Source organism: Lichenostomus cassidix, chromosome 14 (genome assembly GCF_008360975.1).
Source record: "Lichenostomus cassidix isolate B80296 chromosome 14, HeHo_3.0, whole genome shotgun sequence".
NCBI lineage: Eukaryota > Metazoa > Chordata > Aves > Passeriformes > Meliphagidae > Lichenostomus > Lichenostomus cassidix.
Genome location: NC_139495.1, coordinates 10,048,777 through 10,066,528, shown reverse-complemented (window position 1 = coordinate 10,066,528; position 17,752 = coordinate 10,048,777). Strand labels below are relative to the sequence as shown.

General features: G+C 37.7%; 1 protein-coding gene across 6 annotated transcripts in view; it reads left to right on the top strand.

Moving 5' to 3' along the window:
- The window catches only part of CLEC16A (C-type lectin domain containing 16A), a 60,234-nt gene that overhangs the window by 13,067 nt on the left and 29,415 nt on the right, over positions 1-17,752 (top strand). For all 6 annotated transcript variants that reach the window (XM_085074848.1, XM_085074847.1, XM_085074852.1 and 3 more), the window contains exons 9-17: positions 1,800-1,913; positions 6,594-6,822; positions 8,224-8,353; positions 12,441-12,541; positions 13,287-13,409; positions 14,235-14,344; positions 14,809-14,853; positions 16,104-16,154; positions 16,858-16,986. In XM_085074848.1, coding sequence (XP_084930974.1) covers positions 1,800-1,913; positions 6,594-6,822; positions 8,224-8,353; positions 12,441-12,541; positions 13,287-13,409; positions 14,235-14,344; positions 14,809-14,853; positions 16,104-16,154; positions 16,858-16,986 — 1,032 coding nt within the window. The remainder of the gene's footprint in view (positions 1-1,799; positions 1,914-6,593; positions 6,823-8,223; positions 8,354-12,440; positions 12,542-13,286; positions 13,410-14,234; positions 14,345-14,808; positions 14,854-16,103; positions 16,155-16,857; positions 16,987-17,752) is intronic.

The window sequence follows — 17,752 nt, the reverse complement described above, 5'->3', positions numbered from 1 at the left end:
TTGTAGAGAAGATTCATCTGTTCTCCCTGTAGTCTTCAGTACATTGCTGTGAGACTGGTTTTCTTAAATTACATTGTCTGAAAATAGTTTTGACTTGTTTTCATAGAATTTATACTTCTTTTTCTTTGGAGTTAGAATTTTTCAGTAGTCATTTTATTATGATCTGGCCCATTACTGCTAGAAATATAGGTTTGGGTTTTTTTCCTAGGAAAATACAGTTTGATGCTCCTTAATTTAAACCTAAAAAAATTGTGGTGATGTGAGGATTATTTACCACAGATAAAGCTATGGGAGCAGCAGCTTCTTGTAACCAAAGGGATCTGCATCATACAGTTGCATAAGCTGACCTCTTTTAACACCTTTGCTTTCCGTGGAAGTATTGACGAGGTATCACTTCAAGATTTGTATCTATGTTCTTCATTCTCTTTAAAAAAGAAAATGGAAGTAGTCATAAAGAACTGAGAGCAAATTTTGTGTATGAGAATGGGATGTGATATAGAAAATCAAGCTACTGTTTCTGTAACTGGCAGAAACACTTTTTTTTCCCCCGCTTCTTTTAACCTGGGCTCTGTCTGTGGTGGGGTGTGATCTGCCAAACCTTGCTGACTATTTCTGTTATTGACACCAGGCATATGCTCTAGGCACTGCTCTTGTATTAGAGACAAGTGCTTGAGAGACTCGTGGTAGCACCTGAAAAGGCACTGCTGGGACTTCTCACCTACTGTTCACAGGGAACATGTGCTGTACTTTCACCAAAACAGGCCTGTGGGCAGTCAAACAACACTTGCTGAATTGGCAGAAGCTCGAGTGATTTGGAGGTTGTTCAAAGTACTTTTGAAGTGTGTTGCAACTTTCAAAGTTTTATATGGATCACTACTGCATGCTAATAATCACTTCCCTTTTGAAGGTCTGGTTCTGACTTTAATCAGAAAACCTATGGGGAACATTTAGCTAAATATTGTCAAAACAAGACTTAGATTTAATGACTTAGAAATTATTTGGGAATTTTGCAGCTAGAACCACTGATAAGGGATCCAGCATTGATATTCCTGTGAAGAAAATGGATACAAGCTGACAGAAGGCTATTGCAGCTGGACCTGATCTGGTTCTGTGCAGGAGCCAGTTGTTTGCTGGCCCACTTGTAAGCCTTGGCTCAGAATAGAGTCATTAGTGTAAACAGAGAACCTTCGTAAAGTACCAAAGCACGTGTGGTCAAATGTTTCAATGCCCCAGGCAGTATGGTCCTTACTCCTGTGTTCTGTAGCCACTATGTAGCTGACATTGATTTGCTGCAATTTCAGAGCCAGAAAAGCTGCTTCTGATCCAGCTCAGCCTATTGCATGGCCTTTACTCGTGAATCACTGCACAGTGATTGTGTGCACAGCACAGAACTTTCTGGAGTCCGGCCAGTTGCTGGCACACAGGAAGGTCTGGGGATGCTGTGCACCACAATCAGTTTCTAAAAAAAAAATAAAATTTCTAGAATGGTTTAATTAGTTCCTTGCTAGAATATCACACCGCTTTCCTTTCAAAGGTGTTAGAGAGAATTTACACTTCTCAGAAGGAGGAAAGATTACAAAGAATTATTAAAGCTAGCTAGCCTCAAAGGTAGACAAGGGTCAGATATCTGTGTCTCCTGTGTTTTAAAGTAGATTTAATGAGCTGTCAGTATTACCAGTTGTACTTGTATATAAAGATAGCAGTTAACAAGGTCAAAAGTATGTTCCTCAAGTGAAATTGTGAAACAGTATGTATTCTGTAAATATGTCTAGTGTTTCTTTCTGCTTTTCTTTTAATAGGTTTTTCTGATCATACATTATGCTCCCTTGGTGAACTCCTTGGCTGAAGTTATACTCAATGGTGATCTCTCAGTGTTTTCTTCAAAGGTTGAACCAGATATACAGAAAAACTCAGTAAGTGGCCAACTGTCTCTGATTTTATTTTTTTTAAAATATTTGAAAAACAAAATCAGGTATCTGGAAACTGGTAAGCCAAGATGTTTATGGTTAGGAGAGGAGAACAGCAATAGACTTCAGCTTTTGTTGTTGGACCATCATTTTAATGGGACATTTCTGTAATCCAATCTTCTGTGTTTGGTTTTTTCTGCCCTTTGTTAGTGAAATAAAAATGATTCAGCACAACCCTTCTGTGAAATTTCCTTGTGCAACTTGTAGAAAAAATGAGAGACTTGGAAAAAATACCTGGCTTAAGATTTTTATCTGAATTTTGCCAGTGTCTTAGCAGTAAAATTGTTAATCTCTGAAAGTTATACATCCTTCTGCGTGTGAGAATAGAGATTAGCCACAGAGAGGGGAGTGTGTCACTGTCATTACCCTTTTACCTTTACTTTAACCCTGGGTAGACGTTGCTAGATGCTGATGCTGTTGTTACTGGTTTTCTAGGTGTCATGTTTATAATATTTTCTCTTTTGTTGTGGCTTTCACAGTTTATTAAATGCCTACTTGTTACTTTTTTAAGGCCTGTTCTGGGGATGGTAACAAGTAAGGGGGTACAATCTTACAGTAAGAGGCCTCTGACTGTAGATCTGTCTAAAAATGGAACATGTCCCCAATGACTGATGCAGACTAGCAGTTACTGACTGAATGTTTAATTTATAACAAGCAGTAGATTGGTTCTCATGTACCTTCTTTCCCAGCAGTGGCTATAGCTCAGGGAGTCTCAAAGGGGGAGATATGTTTCAACTCCTCCAAGATAGATGTCAACTTCTCCAAATTTCATCCCACTGGGCATTGGAAGCTGTGTGGGCTGATCTTAGCCAGTAGCTTTTGGGTTTTGGTATTTTGTTCTGTGGACCTTGATATTTAGAATCTAATCTTTTTTAGAAAAAACTACAGTAGAATGGTAGAGCTGACTGAATGCTTTAGGATAAAGCAATCTCTTACTTATGTTAGGAAACGTCTGACCTTCTGCTGGCTACATATTGAATGTTGTGTGTTATTTGTGCAGAAGCAGCCTTGTTACTAGGAAATTTGTGGCAAGAGGGTGGAGCACCAATTGTTACAGAAGTGAGATTTTCTTTTCCTGTCATGGTTACTGTACAGAGTTGCAAAATACCTATAGAATGTGTTTGTGTGCTTGCACTGATGTTAGGAATGTTAGGGGTTTCCTATAAATTCCTGTTCATCTGTTATGTTTGTAATACTATTTAGGTTGCTGCTTCTTACTGGCCTTAATGATGTGTCCTCATAATATGTAAACTGGAGCTTCTGTTGTACCTGAATAGGGAGTAAATAGGAGGGGTATTGGCCTTCTGCAATAGAGGAGTCTTAGAGAAACTGCTAGAGGTGGAGCTGTGTTACAGGGAGGGCAGAGCAGTGGGTAAAGGGAAAAACTTCCATGGGAGAAACCTTAACTTTTAGTAACTTCAACCATATTCTTTAAAGATGCCGTGGATGGGAAAGCCTGTACTGCCAGAAGCCCACTGGTGGAGGTTGGTTATGTACAGAAGGATGTTAGCCATTCCAGGGGCTGGTTTTGGACTGTGAGGTGAATCAGGATCATTGTGGGGCTATTGCTGTAGTGGTTTCTGTTGCAAAGAAATCCCTAACTTCTGTTCAATACTAAAAGCTACTTCACAAGTTAATTTAGAATGTTAGAGAGAAGTGATGAGCAAGTTTAATTTACTTTTAGTCTGAATGTAGAATTGTGGTTTTTTTAAGTCAGACCCAAATTTATCTTTTACTACTTCCTTTTTGTTCTAATTTGCCATGCTGGCCATTTTGATACTCTAAGATTGTCGTTTTGGGGATCTTTAAATCATGGGGAGCCACCATTATCTCTAGACCCTTGCTCTGTACCTGACACTGCTCATCTGTTGTGACTGAGATGTCTTGATATGCTTAAGTTGAAATGTAACTGGCAGTTTCTAACACGTAGTTTCTAAACCCAGAAGTAAGCAGAACCTCATATCTATATTCATCTTTCTAATAAGATGAGTTGAAATGAAATGAGGTGTAGAGTAAGGACTGAGGTTACTAGAAGCAGAGCCACATGTCTTCTTGCTGGGACACTGAATAAAGAACACTTAAACAAAATCTGGGAAGGGTTGCAGTTGCTGCGTATAGATGCAAAACAACCCTGAGTTATAACAGTGGTTGTTGTCATGACAGGAGTAAGTAGTACTTCTTACTGGAAATCAATTTATGGAAAAAATGACCAGGAGCTATAACACTGGTATCTTATGCATTGGCAATAACCTACCCATGGGTATCTGCTGAACATCACAGGGCAGCAGTGATTGCCTAAGCTCCATTGAACAGGTTCTCCACCTCATTCCATATTTTTCCCTGTACTTCTGGGTTTTAGGCATCATCAGAAGAAATACACTTATCTCATGATAAGAGCTGAATACATGTAGGCAGCAGAATGTATTTAAACTTGTCAGATATCACACTAAGGTTTACCTTACTTCCTGTGAGATCTGTTTGCCTGCATCATTCAGATCTGGGCCAGTTCTACCTAGTGCATGTTTCTTCTTTAACCTACTTTCTCCTTCCCGTAAAAGGTGTTACTGGCATTGCCTTATTTTACCAGAACACATTGCATAAGATAAACCATTATTTAAAATGTGGTTGAAAGACATTTTAAAAGTTTAAAGTAGCTTTTAGTGGGATAACCCACTATAATAAAACAAATATTATCTAAATTAATTTTAAGTCTGATTTTAGAATGTTCTAATTATATAATCTTGTTGTATTTAGCAGAACAGAATATTTGTGTAGGATTTTTCTACAGCTTTCCTTCTTGAGTTGGAGCAGACCATGGCTCAGTGTCTATGAGCACATCACAGTCTACTGCTCTCTTGTTACTTTGCTTATGTGGCTGACAGCATAGGAGAAATGCAAGGGTGTTAAGTACATGTTTTCTTCATAAAGAAAGTAGCTACAAGATTCTAGGAAGCAATGCAGAAGTAAGAAGTGAATGCAGAAAGGGGAAAATGCATTATGCAATTTGCATGCTACTTTCCTGTTATTTTGCTTAATAATAGAACTTAAGGTGTTCTTCTCTTCTCTTACAATTTTTGTGACCAGAAGCCATCAATAAGTCACTTGGTCATTTTATGACCTCCCTGTGTTGCAGTTGGATCATAAAAAAAATCTAACAGAGAGGTTATTGGGGGACATAAGTGTATTAAATTTCATATTGTGGGGTTTTTTGGTATTGTAAAATATCCTTCCCACTATGTGGTTTGTTTCAGTGCCAAGTGTAAAGTCACTTATGCAATATTTCTATAAAATATTTGCAAAATGTCAGACAATTCACAGAATCATTTTGGCCTTTTAACTTACAGATAGCTTCTTCCCTGATGGTTTCCTAGTCTCTTGTTTTTTATGTATAGATGTTTCTAACATGGTGAAGGGAAGGATTTTTCCCAACTTTTTCCCTGAAGTTTTTTTGATGCAGTCATCTTCAGTGGTTATTGTACTGAGTCACATAAGGCAAAGAATGTAATCAGCTAGGTATTTACTCTACTCTTGCTTGCCCTTAGATTTTTAACTGTTCAACCAGTGTCAGCTAAATGTGATTGAAGTATTGAGCTCTGGAACGTAATGGGGTTTCTGTAGCAGTCTGGTGTAGTGCAAACCTGTGCTGGCAGGAAGCTCCAAAAGTGTTTCACTTCTCAGTGACTGAGAGACTTGGCTGATCAGTGTTTATATTGTACTCTGGTAATCAGCTGTTAGGCCTAGCCAGTGAGAGGGAAGCTCAAAGCAACACAGCTCAGAAACAAGCTGCAAAATGGTAGAAAAACAAGTTTTGTTAGTCCATTTATTGGCAGAGCTTCTTGTAGTGTCATGCTTGCTTTCTGTAAGAATACATTGTTCTGTGTTGTTAGAATGACACACACTTGGAAATACTTAATTTCTTCTGGGAGAAATTTGTCATTTTCTTGCACTCTAAATTGATCAGGAAAATGATGTGTTGATTGAAAAGTGTTTGCCATCTTATCCAGTAATAACTTTAGGTAAAACACAAATAAATTAGATCTAACAAATCAAGTTGGTTTCCCAGACTTGGAAAGTCAGTGTCTGGAGGCCCCAAACGAGTTAATGACAATGTCATTTGTTCTTAGTTGATACAAGAATTAGTTTGATGTTGAAGAAAGCATAAGACTCGAAAATAACCCAACCCAAAACCTGGCAGCACAGAGCATTGGATTTTGTGCTTGCTACTGCCAAGAACCTTTAAAAAGTGTATGTTTTACTGCTGTCAACACACATGTAGGATTTTTCTGCCTTTATCCTTTTTACAAAAGGTGTCTTAATTTTGTATGTACTGTCTGTCTCATCCCTTCAAAGAAGGGGAAAACAGTTTAAAACTTGTAGTGATTAAATAGGTGGTTGTGTATCTTCCTGTCTTGAGAAGGCATACTTTTTAATGACAGATCTTTGGGGTGTGTTACTTTGGAGATAATTGCACTACTGATGATTTGGTACAACTTTGTTGTATTTTAAAATGGATTTGTGATTTGTGAATAGTGTGCTAATTTACATTTTATACAAACTGAAGTTTCTTTATCAATTTCAGTTTAAAATGCCTTGCTGTAACTCAGTGTAAACTCTCCAAATTTGCAGGCAAAGTCAAGTATCAGATGTTTCATAAAACCGACAGAAACACTTGAGAGGTCTCTTGAAATTAACAAACAGAAAGGGAAGAAGAGGATGCAGAAAAGACCCAACTATAAAAATGTTGGTGAAGAAGATGAAGAGGAGAGAGGATCTGAAGATAACCAAGATGACCTTGATAAAAGTAAAGGTACAGAAGCAAGTTCAAAGAGCACAAGAACAAGCACTGAAAATGAAGGTGAGTATTCCAGCAAAAAAATGATGCTTACAATTTAGGTACTTTTATTTACTTCATGGACCTAGCTGTGATTTGTTACACGTTCTCTTGTTGCACTAGGTAAACATGGGGCTGTTACATTTGTTTATAAATCTTTGGCTGAATTTTTTTCTCACGTTAAATCATGCTGTCAGAACATGTACTTCTAATCTGATTAAAAGCTATGAAAGTGCTTTCATATCTGCCTGTATGCCTTGGCTCTTACCACAATGCATACTTGCACCTCAGTGTAGTTGGTTGTGGACACTGGGTAAGTAGATTTGACAGCTCAGTAGTTTGTCCTTTTGTGGTAAGGCAAAGCTGTAGCTACTTCACCTTTGCAAGCTGGTCAGCAGTATTTTATGCATGTTTCAATGATAAAATTTTACAGGTGTTTTCAATTTTGAACTATTTAATATCAACTTCAATCATGTACTGTCACTTTTAACACATCTCTAACTCTTAGATTTATTTTTTTTATTGGATGTTTTCAGGATTTTTGATGTAGTTCAAACCTAAGAAGAATTGCTTTTATAGGATGAGTGGTCTTACAGCATATTTTAACTGTTTATTTTATAGTTACTATCTTTCAGAAGGATGTATATCAGTCCTAGTACTTACAGTAAACATCAGTTGAGAAAAATGTGGCAGGTTTGCATGCAAGCAATTGAAAACAAGAGTGTTATGCTTTGGCAATCTTGTCCAAACATGGTTGGATTTAGATTTAGGTAGACAGTCTGTTTAGAAGGCTTTCTTAAATGGTGTCAAATAATTGACAGTATATTTGTCTACCATGACTTGAAGATATCTAAAATAATCTACTGTTTGAACTGCTGCATTTAGTTGTCATCTTTGTCCAAATTCCTAAGCAAAAGCAAGATTTGGTCCTAATAGTTCTGCTGAAAGTCAGTAGGTGAAGCACTGGGGACCAGGTGTCCTGTTTGCTGCAATTGTAGAGCCCTGTTTACACCCTCAGTGAAACCTGATGTCCACCCATGCCCTAATCTCACCAGCTTTTTCACAAATCTTTTTTTCAGAAAGAGGTTCTATGTTTTTTCTTCCTGTGGTTTGCGTGGGAAGGGAGCTTACTGTGGCTAGTTTATTTGCCAAAATGATATCTATATTTTCTTTACATAATTTGTGTATGTATGCATTTCTTAAAGCGTTACATTCCTTAAAGAAATGTAAGCCAAGTTCTTTACTGGGAAGACAATTTGCCTACATCTGCTCATTCATTAACCTTTCTGAGGTAATGGTTATACTGCTTATACATGGACGCATGAGACACTTAATGCCAAAGGGAAAATACAAAAGAGCTTGCGATAATTTCGTTAAAAGCATCAGATTTTGATGGTATGCTTTGGGTTTGTTTTTTTTTTTTAGAAATAGAGATGGTAATCATGGAGAGATGTAAGCTGTCAGAGCTGTCTATCTCCACTGTGACAGAACAGAATACGACTGATGAAGAAAAGAGTGCAGCTGCTTCTGGGAGTGAGATAACAAACTGGAACAGGTATAAAGGAACTGGAAGGGATTTGGCTGAATTGCTTCCTTACCTGCCCTCCCTTTAAGTCTTTCACTTCTCTTAAAGGATATTTCAAATCTGCTTCAAGTTAAAATTACAGGGGTTCTTCTGGATCATGAGTGAGTGAACCAACAGAAAAGTGAGGTGTAGCCTCTCTACTGATTAGTTTTGGAAATTATCCTGTTCCTTGTAGTTTGTGCTTTCCTTTCTGGCAGCTGTGATGCATTTAATTGGTAAAGTTAAATTACAGAATATTAACACAACAAAAGCACAATGTAAATATTTTCATTCCATAATTTTCTAAACCTCTGAATTAAGCAAGAAGACGTTTTCTTAATTATATTTATGGTTGCATTTGTCCATTTTGTAGGCACCTATAAGGAAAAAACAAAAAAAATTCCTCAGTTCAGAGCTGAATTTGGCAGAATTTTAGTAGTAGTAGTTATAGATGAACGCTTGTAACCTTTGTACTGTTTCCAGGGTCCGTTAGTGTGTTTCAGGGTTATTGAAAACTTCTACTGGAAATCAAGTTTATAAGTGTTTCTGGAAGCAGAAATCACCCTGACTTCAAAATTTAAACTTGGGTATATTAAGTAGCCCTAGAACACCTTCTCAGTACGAATTTTGCATTCCTGTTAATAGAATTTTAAGAAACCAAATGTGCCTGACACAAAAGAAATTTATAATGTGTCCATTGGGGAAATGCACATGTTTGATAGGATTTAAAATTTATTTTTAAACTTGGGAAATGCTGCCTGGTATTCCCAGAATTTCATTCTGTCTCCATTATAGCTTTGTAGTTTAGATTACATTCATTAATAAAGATAACATTTAATTTCATTGTAAAAGTGAAATTGAACCTTGACTTGAACTGGCTTTAAAACACATTGTTCTTGATTATTGATAATTTGACTAAAATGTGTGCCAAATGGCTTTTAGAAAGAAATTGGCAGTGAGCGCATGGAATACTAAAGTGGCTGGGATGCCCAGGTCTCGAAAAGTACAGAATGCTCTTATGTGAGCTGCCAGTGCATTTGGCAAATGGCTGCAGTTCAAAACTCTTCTGAACTGCAGATGTGGTCTCACAGCATCCTGCAGCTTTTCTAAAAATAAACATCAAAGAATGTGCAGTGCTAAAAATATTTTGGAAATAAGGATATATCTTGCATAGGGTAATTCTGGCCTTCGTTTTATGTGATTTTTTTTTTTTTAATATCAGTGGATCAGCTGCTCTAGCTTAAGATTTTGTGTTATTTTATATGTCAAATGTAGTATCTGAAACAGTAGCTGAATTTCTCAAGAGACTTGCTCAAGTGTGTGTAGTTTCTGTCCTACCCTGATTGGAATCACTGAGCCTTGTGGATATTGTACCATGTGGGAGCAGAAAATGCAATGATCTCTATACCATGAAATTTCCATACCTGGAATAATCATTAGTGGTTGTAGTGACAGTGGTTCCTAGTGTGTTACAGTCTTCAGCTGGGGACATACTCCCCAAAAATAAATAATTTGAGGAACACTCACATGGTATTTGATCTGCTTCTTCTATCCAGCCATTAGTAAAAGACTAGTAAAGGAAGTAAATGCTTACAGAGTTAAGAAATACATTTGAAAATACTTACCATATAGCCTTTGCTATGAAAAGTGGCTTTTTTAAATAGTCCAATAGTTGTTGAAAAAGAGATGGAAAACAGCAGAGATGGCAGTTAAAAATCTGCAGCTGTACAAGCTAAGTCAAGCTTTTAATTTCCCTTAGCCCTTTTCCTACTGTGAAAAACAAAAGAGAAAGCTTAAGTATTTTAGGTGTAATTTTATTTTGATGGGCCTCACTACTGGAAAGTTTAAGCTTAAAGACATGTTTTAAATTAACTTCATTTTATGCAATGCTGCACAGCAAAACTTTTTTCCAAAGCATGTCAAATCTTCATGCTATGTTGTGGCTTCTGTTGCTGTTTTCTTAGGCTGAAGTTTTTCTGGGTCTATTGTGTATTTAGTCTAAATGAGGACCATTGGTGAGTGGGATTCTTGGAAGTTGTTTCAGCCTTGGGTTATTGTGGCTGAGACAGATAATGCAGATTCTGTGAAGAAGCATCTGAAATGAAAATTTTCTCTTGCTGCTGTAATAATTTTTTTTCTAGTTTTGTAATTTCATTAATCTAGTTAGTGTGTCGGGGAAAATGATGAAAAATGCATTTAGGCATTACAGAAGTAATTTAATACCTTGTAATATTGGTGTTAATGGAACAACTACTGATACCTCAGCAGCTTTGACCTGGTAGAAACATTGGCTTTAATAACATTAGATTAAATATTACTTGTACATTATAGGTTAGGTTTTAGGTTGTTTACCATCAGTTGTTGGTCTGAAAACAAACCTAGTGTTATCTTGAATTAAAGTATTTTAATGTCTTGGTCCTCTTTGTTCTTCAGACCTTGAAGCTGAACTCCCTTTGTGGTGTGAAAAGCCCCCTGTTTGAGGGGGCAGGAGGCTTGTAGGGCTTGTTCAATGCTTAGGAAGCCCGAAGGCCCTCTTGGCTTGTTTACAACATTGCTGGTTATTTAGGTTGTTTTTCCTTGAGTACTTACATTCTTTTGAGATCCACAGCATGGGCAATTTGGCTCAAGGACTTTGAGCAGTGTGGAACTTGGGCAAAGAGGAATCATTACTGGTGGCATTTCTGGTAGAGGATCCATGTAGCCCCAGCTCAGAAAGGCACAGATGTGCTGCTGTGGCATGAGCTGAGCAGGGAACAGCGTGGGCTGTGATTCTGGTCACTGCCTTGTTTCAGTAAAGAGAGCAGGCTGCTGAAATGTGCCTGGAGCTGCCGGGAAGTTCAAGTGCTTTGTTATGACTTGGGCGCAGTGGCTTTCCTGGGACGCACTCGGTGTGACCATGATGGCGCCACAGGTCTGGAGTAGGTATTGAAGTGTGTTGTGTTCTGGTCTTTGACAGCCTTTCTGACCCCCAGCTAACCACAGCAGTGAGTCTGTAGTGTATGCTTCTCGTCTGCCAGGCCTGAACACTGCAAAATGTCTTTGGTGCTGGGACTTGGATGTTATTTTAATGTATTTTCTTTGCATATAACTTGGATAATGTAAGAATTTTTTTCCTTTTACTGTTAAAGCATAGTTTAAAAGGTAGGAATTAACTCTTTTCACTTTTGGCTTGCAAACTGTCATCTTCTGGTGCCTGTGACACTTCCCTGACATATTGTTTGCTTGTCCGGGCCAGGTGTGAAAACAATTAATTTTTGCTTGTGTTCTGAACTTGTACAACTGATTGAATGCAAGCCAGCTTAAGACAAGAAGCCAAGCTGCCTTGTCATCAGGCCTGTGGTAAAGTCAGCTGAATCTCAGCCATATCTGATCTGTCCAAATGCCTTTTGGATTACACTGACTTTTGTTGTCTCTTCAGAGTACAAGTAAAGGAAAGGTGAATTTGGCACTCGTTGTAACTTTCTGTATATGTGTCAGAGGTCACACATGCTTAAACTCAGGAAAACAAAGTTCATCTGCAGTCCAAATTTTTTCTCTTCAAATATTCCCTCCAAGTTAATTCTTCATTCCTATAACTGTTGGACAGGAAAATTGTTCTTTTAGAACAACCTAGCTTCCTCCAAAGTTCTGATAAAAATGCTTACTTTTAATAGTAAGAACTTTTCAACTCTGTTTAGTACATTATTTTTAAGGTAGTTCTTTATGCGACAGTGATAGTAGCTCCTGGAATTTACTTGCGTTAATCCAGAGTTTACTTACACTTAAAACAAGCTCTACAGTACATCTGCATATGTACTAAATAGGCTACAAGCAACCCAGTAAAAGTTTGAACAATCAGTTCTTGGGAAAGTATTATGTAACAAGTCCTGTTAAAACATCAGAATTATTGTTTGAATACAAATACAAGGCATGGCTGTAATCTGAGTACTCTGTTACAGGACCTCTTTTGTTACAATGCCTGAAAATGTGCATTACTGTAAATTTGCCTCTTCCATTAGCTACCTGTAAAATAAGATACTTACCCCTTCTTCTGTAGGTATTTCTTTTTTAACTGTTTCTAAATTACTTTTTTTCACAGGCCTTTTCTTGATATGGTCTATAATGCACTGGACTGTCCTGAAGATGATTACTATGCCCTCTTTGTGCTCTGTCTTTTATATGCAATGTCACACAACAAAGGTAAGTGCTGCTATGTAGAGTCAACTGCAAGGCCGTGGTTGGAAGAAACTGTAAACCTCAAGAGTCATTTTCTGGTTTATGGGGCTGTTCACTGCTGTTCCTTAGAATGGGACAGGGAGATCCCCAGCAATCCATAACTGTGTATTGCTCCAAGAGGTCTCACAGCAAACCAGTCTTTTCTGAGAAATAACTTTGATATTTTAGAGGAATGTGTTAAAGAAAGATGGGATTCGTTTCCTCATTAACAAGTCAGTGAAAATTTTATTTGTGTTGGGGAGGATACTAAATAGGCCTACTAAAAAATAAAATTCCCATTTCTTTTAAACATATATGGACAGATTACTTAACTACCAAAGCAGAATTTAAAATCAGACTTTGTTCTTCTCCCCTTTAGCCATTATGCTCTCTAGATGTATGGCTTAACTTTATTTTGATTTAGGTGCAAACAAATAACCTGAGAATTTCAGAAGTAGCAAAATAGTTTGCATTTTACCAACCACTTTGGAATTTGAGTGTCTTCACCCAGTAGACCCCGTTTAAGGCTGAGTATTTTCAGGGATTCATCAATGTGTTTGGTCTTTCTGTCGTTCCTCCTTTTCCTTGTAATACAAATTCAAAGCTAACTTGCCTAGTTTCCTGTTGTTAATTGTTCTTGTCCGAGAAAACTGCTGTGGTCTATTAAATGTTTGCCTTGGGGACACTCCTGTTTTCTAATTTGCTTTTTTTTCCTTCACCCCTGTGAAAGGACTTGACTCTGTCAAGCTGGAAAGAATTCAACTTCCAGCTCAACATGCTGAAGAGAGAAATTCATACAATCATGTCCTTGCAGAAAGACTCATCAGGATAATGAATTATGCTGCACAACCAGGTATTGCTTTTCCAGGGTTTGTTTTCCTTCCAAGCTGAAATTTTTGAAGATGGAAAAAAGCCACTTAAACTCTTATTTTTGAGGAGAAGGTGACTGCTCAGCATGCTCCTCGATGAGCAGTACATAGATATGGTTTGTGAAAGGCAACTATTGGCTTTTCCGTGGTTGTTGAGGAACCAGAAATTCTGGATTTGTGCTGAGTAGCTGTTCTTATATTCAGAACCATACAAGGATCTGTTGTCTTAATTCATACTTTCTGCACTGTTGAATAAACAAAAATTGGGTTTCACCTTAATGTAGGATTTCATCCTAAAAATGTCCATTGCTTGTAAAAATAATTCCATCGGAGAAATAGTCTTGAAAACTGTGGTATCCTTTGCTCATAGCAGTCCTTTGGCTATCACCTCTAGATGGTAGCAAATTTTCCTTTTTTTTTAACCTCAGATTGTATTTTCAGTTCTGAACTGTTTTGCAGAAAATGTGGGGTTTTTTTCTTCAGCTTTTTTTGTGAAATGAGGGTTACAGTATTCTGTGACCTGTTCCATGAAATTATGATTTTTTAAATAATATTTTAAAAATACTCTTATAGAATGTTTCTGCTTTAAATTTTCTTCTGTTTTAAATTACTCTTCCAGTTCTTTTTCTTTTATAGCCATTAGCATTATAAGGCAGCATCAGCACTCATCCCTGTCAGATGTGGGGGTGTGACAGAGGAGCAAAGTTTGACAATTGCAGGAAGAGTAGAAACATTTAAGAACATGGGATGATGAGAAGAGCTATAATTAAACCTCTGCTATTTTGTATGTTAAAATTTTCTTTTCGTAGATGGAAAAATTCGTTTGGCAACTTTAGAACTTGGCTGTCTATTGCTGAAGCAGCTTGTGTTTTCTAAAAATGGCAGGATCATAAAAAGTGTTCACCTTGATTGTCTTGAGGTGGGTATTTTCTTTCAAATTGCCAGTCACTGCATTACTGGTGCCTGAGTCTTGTAGTATCGTTGAATAAATTTGTTTCATTTCTGATTGCATTTCTATATGTGAAATTTGAGGTTCTCGAACATCTTTGCATTGGTAGTTCTGTGCAGTGAACATAATAACCAATGTTCTGTTCTCAGCTTTGCTATTTCAACTTGTAACTTCTCAAGCAGTTTTGTGTTTCATTTTGTCTCTGAAATTTGAATGTCAGTAATGTAAAGAAAAGTGGTTTTGAAATTACTAAACTCACATAAGCTGTATTTTCGTAGGTGCAAGAACTGTATTCTGTCAAATTCTGGTGTTAAGGGTATGCATGGTGATATTAATAGACAGTCTCTTCTGTATGAGTTTTTGGGTGGGTTTTTTAATATGACTAATAAATAGGTGGTATATGTGTTCCCTGAAATGCATTTTCTCTTTCCTAGGGTGCAAGGGAAGAAAGTGTTCATCTGCTTCGTAGTTTCTATAAGGTATATATGCAAAATGCTGTAAGGGAAAAGTCCTTTGCATAATGGGGAATGTCTGCATCCCAGCCTTTACATAGTGCCCTAAGCAGCACTCCTTTTAAGATGGGAACTCAAATTTGTGAGATAGAAGGTAGTGTTTTGTTGGAGGATTCCTCTCCTTTCGTGCCCTTCCCGTGCCACCCTGACATATGTCACAAAGAGCTGTTGGAAGACTCGCAGGGTTTGTACTGGAGATCAAGTTTATCATTGGCACTAATATGGAATATGCTTGGTTTTTGACATTACTTTTTGTTTGTGTCATATCTGAAATGATGATCTAAAGTTTTACTTAACCTTTTTTCTAATTGGGAACCTTTGGAGCTTTTTATTTTGTGCATGTGTTGGAAACAATGAAAGAAAATATATTTTTAGCCCTAGGCATTACCTTCTATATAAGGAACAGTAAATCCGTGACAGATTTCAAGTATCTGAAATATCTTCCTGTTTTTCTTAGAATTCTCTTGAAGGATGTTTGCTCAATGTGGCTTACAAAAAATAAGTAATTTGTGGTGGGTTGACCTTGGCTGGCTACTAGAGGTCCACTCAGCTGCTTTCTCACTGCCCTTCCTCAGCAGGGTGGAGGGAGAATGGAATATCTTGTCAAGATAAAGAACAGGGAGATCGCTTGCCAGTTACAGTCATGGGCAAGACAGACTCAACTTTGCAGAAATGAATTTATTGCCAAAAAAAAATTTAGAAGTGAGAAACAAAGGCAAATTAAAACACTGCTGTCCCCCACGTCTCCCTTTTCCCAGGCTCAGCTTTGTTCCTGGTTCTTGAACCTTCTCCCCCTGTGAGTGGTGCCAGGGCCATGGGAAGTAGGGATTTGGTGTCAGTACACAACAGCTTCTCTCTGTTGCTTCTTCCTCCTCACAATTTCCCCTGTCCCAGTGTGGGTTCCCTCCCCCATGGGTTGTAGACCTTCAAGAAAATAATCGCTTCAGTGTGGGTCCTGCAAGCCTGCAGCTCCTTCAGAGCACATCTGCCTGCTGCAGAGTGGCTACCTGCTCCACCATGGTCCTCCAAGGGCTGCAGAGAAATCTCTCTCCCTTTCCTAAATGTGTTTTCCCAGTGGTGCCATCAGTGTTGCTGAAGGGCTCAGCAGTGTCCTGCAGCCCCAGCCTCCCCTTACAGACACCCTGTACATAACCAAACCTAACAAAGCTCCAAAGCAGCAAGGGGTCATGGGGTCTGCATCTGTTTTCTTTTGGAAGGGAGAAGAAATTTTCCTGGATATGTTTGAAGATGAATACCGGAGTATGACAGTAAGTGAGACCCCTTCTGCCCTGCCAAATCCCCAAACCCAGATACAGCGCAGGAGCAAGAAAAAGAACTGATAGCTCCTGAGAACACTAAGGCCTTTATTGCTGGGAGTAGGATAACAAAATGTGGGTGATGTTTTTGTCTCTGAGAAGTTGTGTCTATACTTACATAAATCATTTATGTGAAATTTCACAGCTCTTTATTTAACAAGGTTTCATTACTTTCTAAAATTGAGTATACAGAAATTACTTTAGCATACTAAATGGGGCACTGGATTTATGTTTTTTCCCTAAACTATATGAAAATCTTCCTATGTTGAAGGAAGCCCAGCAAGGTCTCAGTTTTGAGAAAGTTCTTTTCAGAGAGAAAAGGTTGAGAAACTTTCTTGTGATTGAAATAATCACAAATTTAAGTCAAAGCTGAAAATGAAACCTGGCAGAATTTGTCTTTTAGTACAGGGAAATACATTTTCTTCTGTAATCTTCTGGAGTTTTCCCCTGTAATTTTCAGTGTGGAAACTTTGGCAGTGTGTCTGGGAACAAATGAGCAAATACAAATTAGAGATATCATGTAAGGACTTTAAAATAAGACATGGTATTAAAAAATCTCAGAATTCTAGAATATGCAACACTGAGTTGCATTTGAAACTAAGGAGGCAGCTGCTTATTGTTCTGTATAGTAATCAGTGTTGAAATATTTTTATAGATGAAGCCTATGAATGTAGAATACTTGATGATGGATGCTTCAATCTTGTTGCCTCCAACGGGGACACCACTGACTGGTATTGATTTTGTGAAAAGGTTGCCATGTGGAGACGTGGAAAGAACACGAAGAGTAAGACTATTTTTCTTACATTTGTTCATGACAAAATGATGCCAAAGTCTTTCAGCAATTCCAGGAATACAAATATTTTTCTTTGAAAACTGCTTGATTGGAAGCTTCATCCATAAAATCATAAAAGCTTGATGAAGACAGATATGTGTAGAGTATATAATAATTGCCTGCCCCAGTAGAGAAACGTTTTCTCTGATTTCTTGTGTATAGTAGTGTGTTCTTGCACTGGGGTTTTAATTTTTCAGACCATGCAGACAGCTACATACAAAGGCATTTTGAAGACCCTCAATATATTGTCAGCTTCTTTTGTAATCTATCTCTCAATTATATTCCTATAGTAAGAATCTCCATGGAAGGCTGACTGGCTTCTTGTTGCTCATGTTTCTAGACATAGCAAAAAAATTTAGTTTTACTGGAGAGTTCATCTTGCTGAAGTAGTTCATGATAGAGATCTTGAGTATGAGGAGAAAAGCAGCAAAGTATCTATTTTTGTGACTGACACAATATGTAGAGGTGATACTGACCTGATCGACAACATCCTTATTTCCATTCTTGGATTAGTCAGTTCTTGGCCCTTATCTGTCTGTGTCCTCTAAGATTTGGCAGTGTCAGTAAGACTGAGATATGTTACTGCTAGAAATCATTATTTGGAAAGTGCTGTTCTCTGAGTTTCTTTGCATTTTTATAAGTGTGTTATCTAAGTATATTCAAGTGCTCTTGAAGAAAAAACGTATTTTCGGGAATCTTCTGAAAAGGTTTGTTTCCA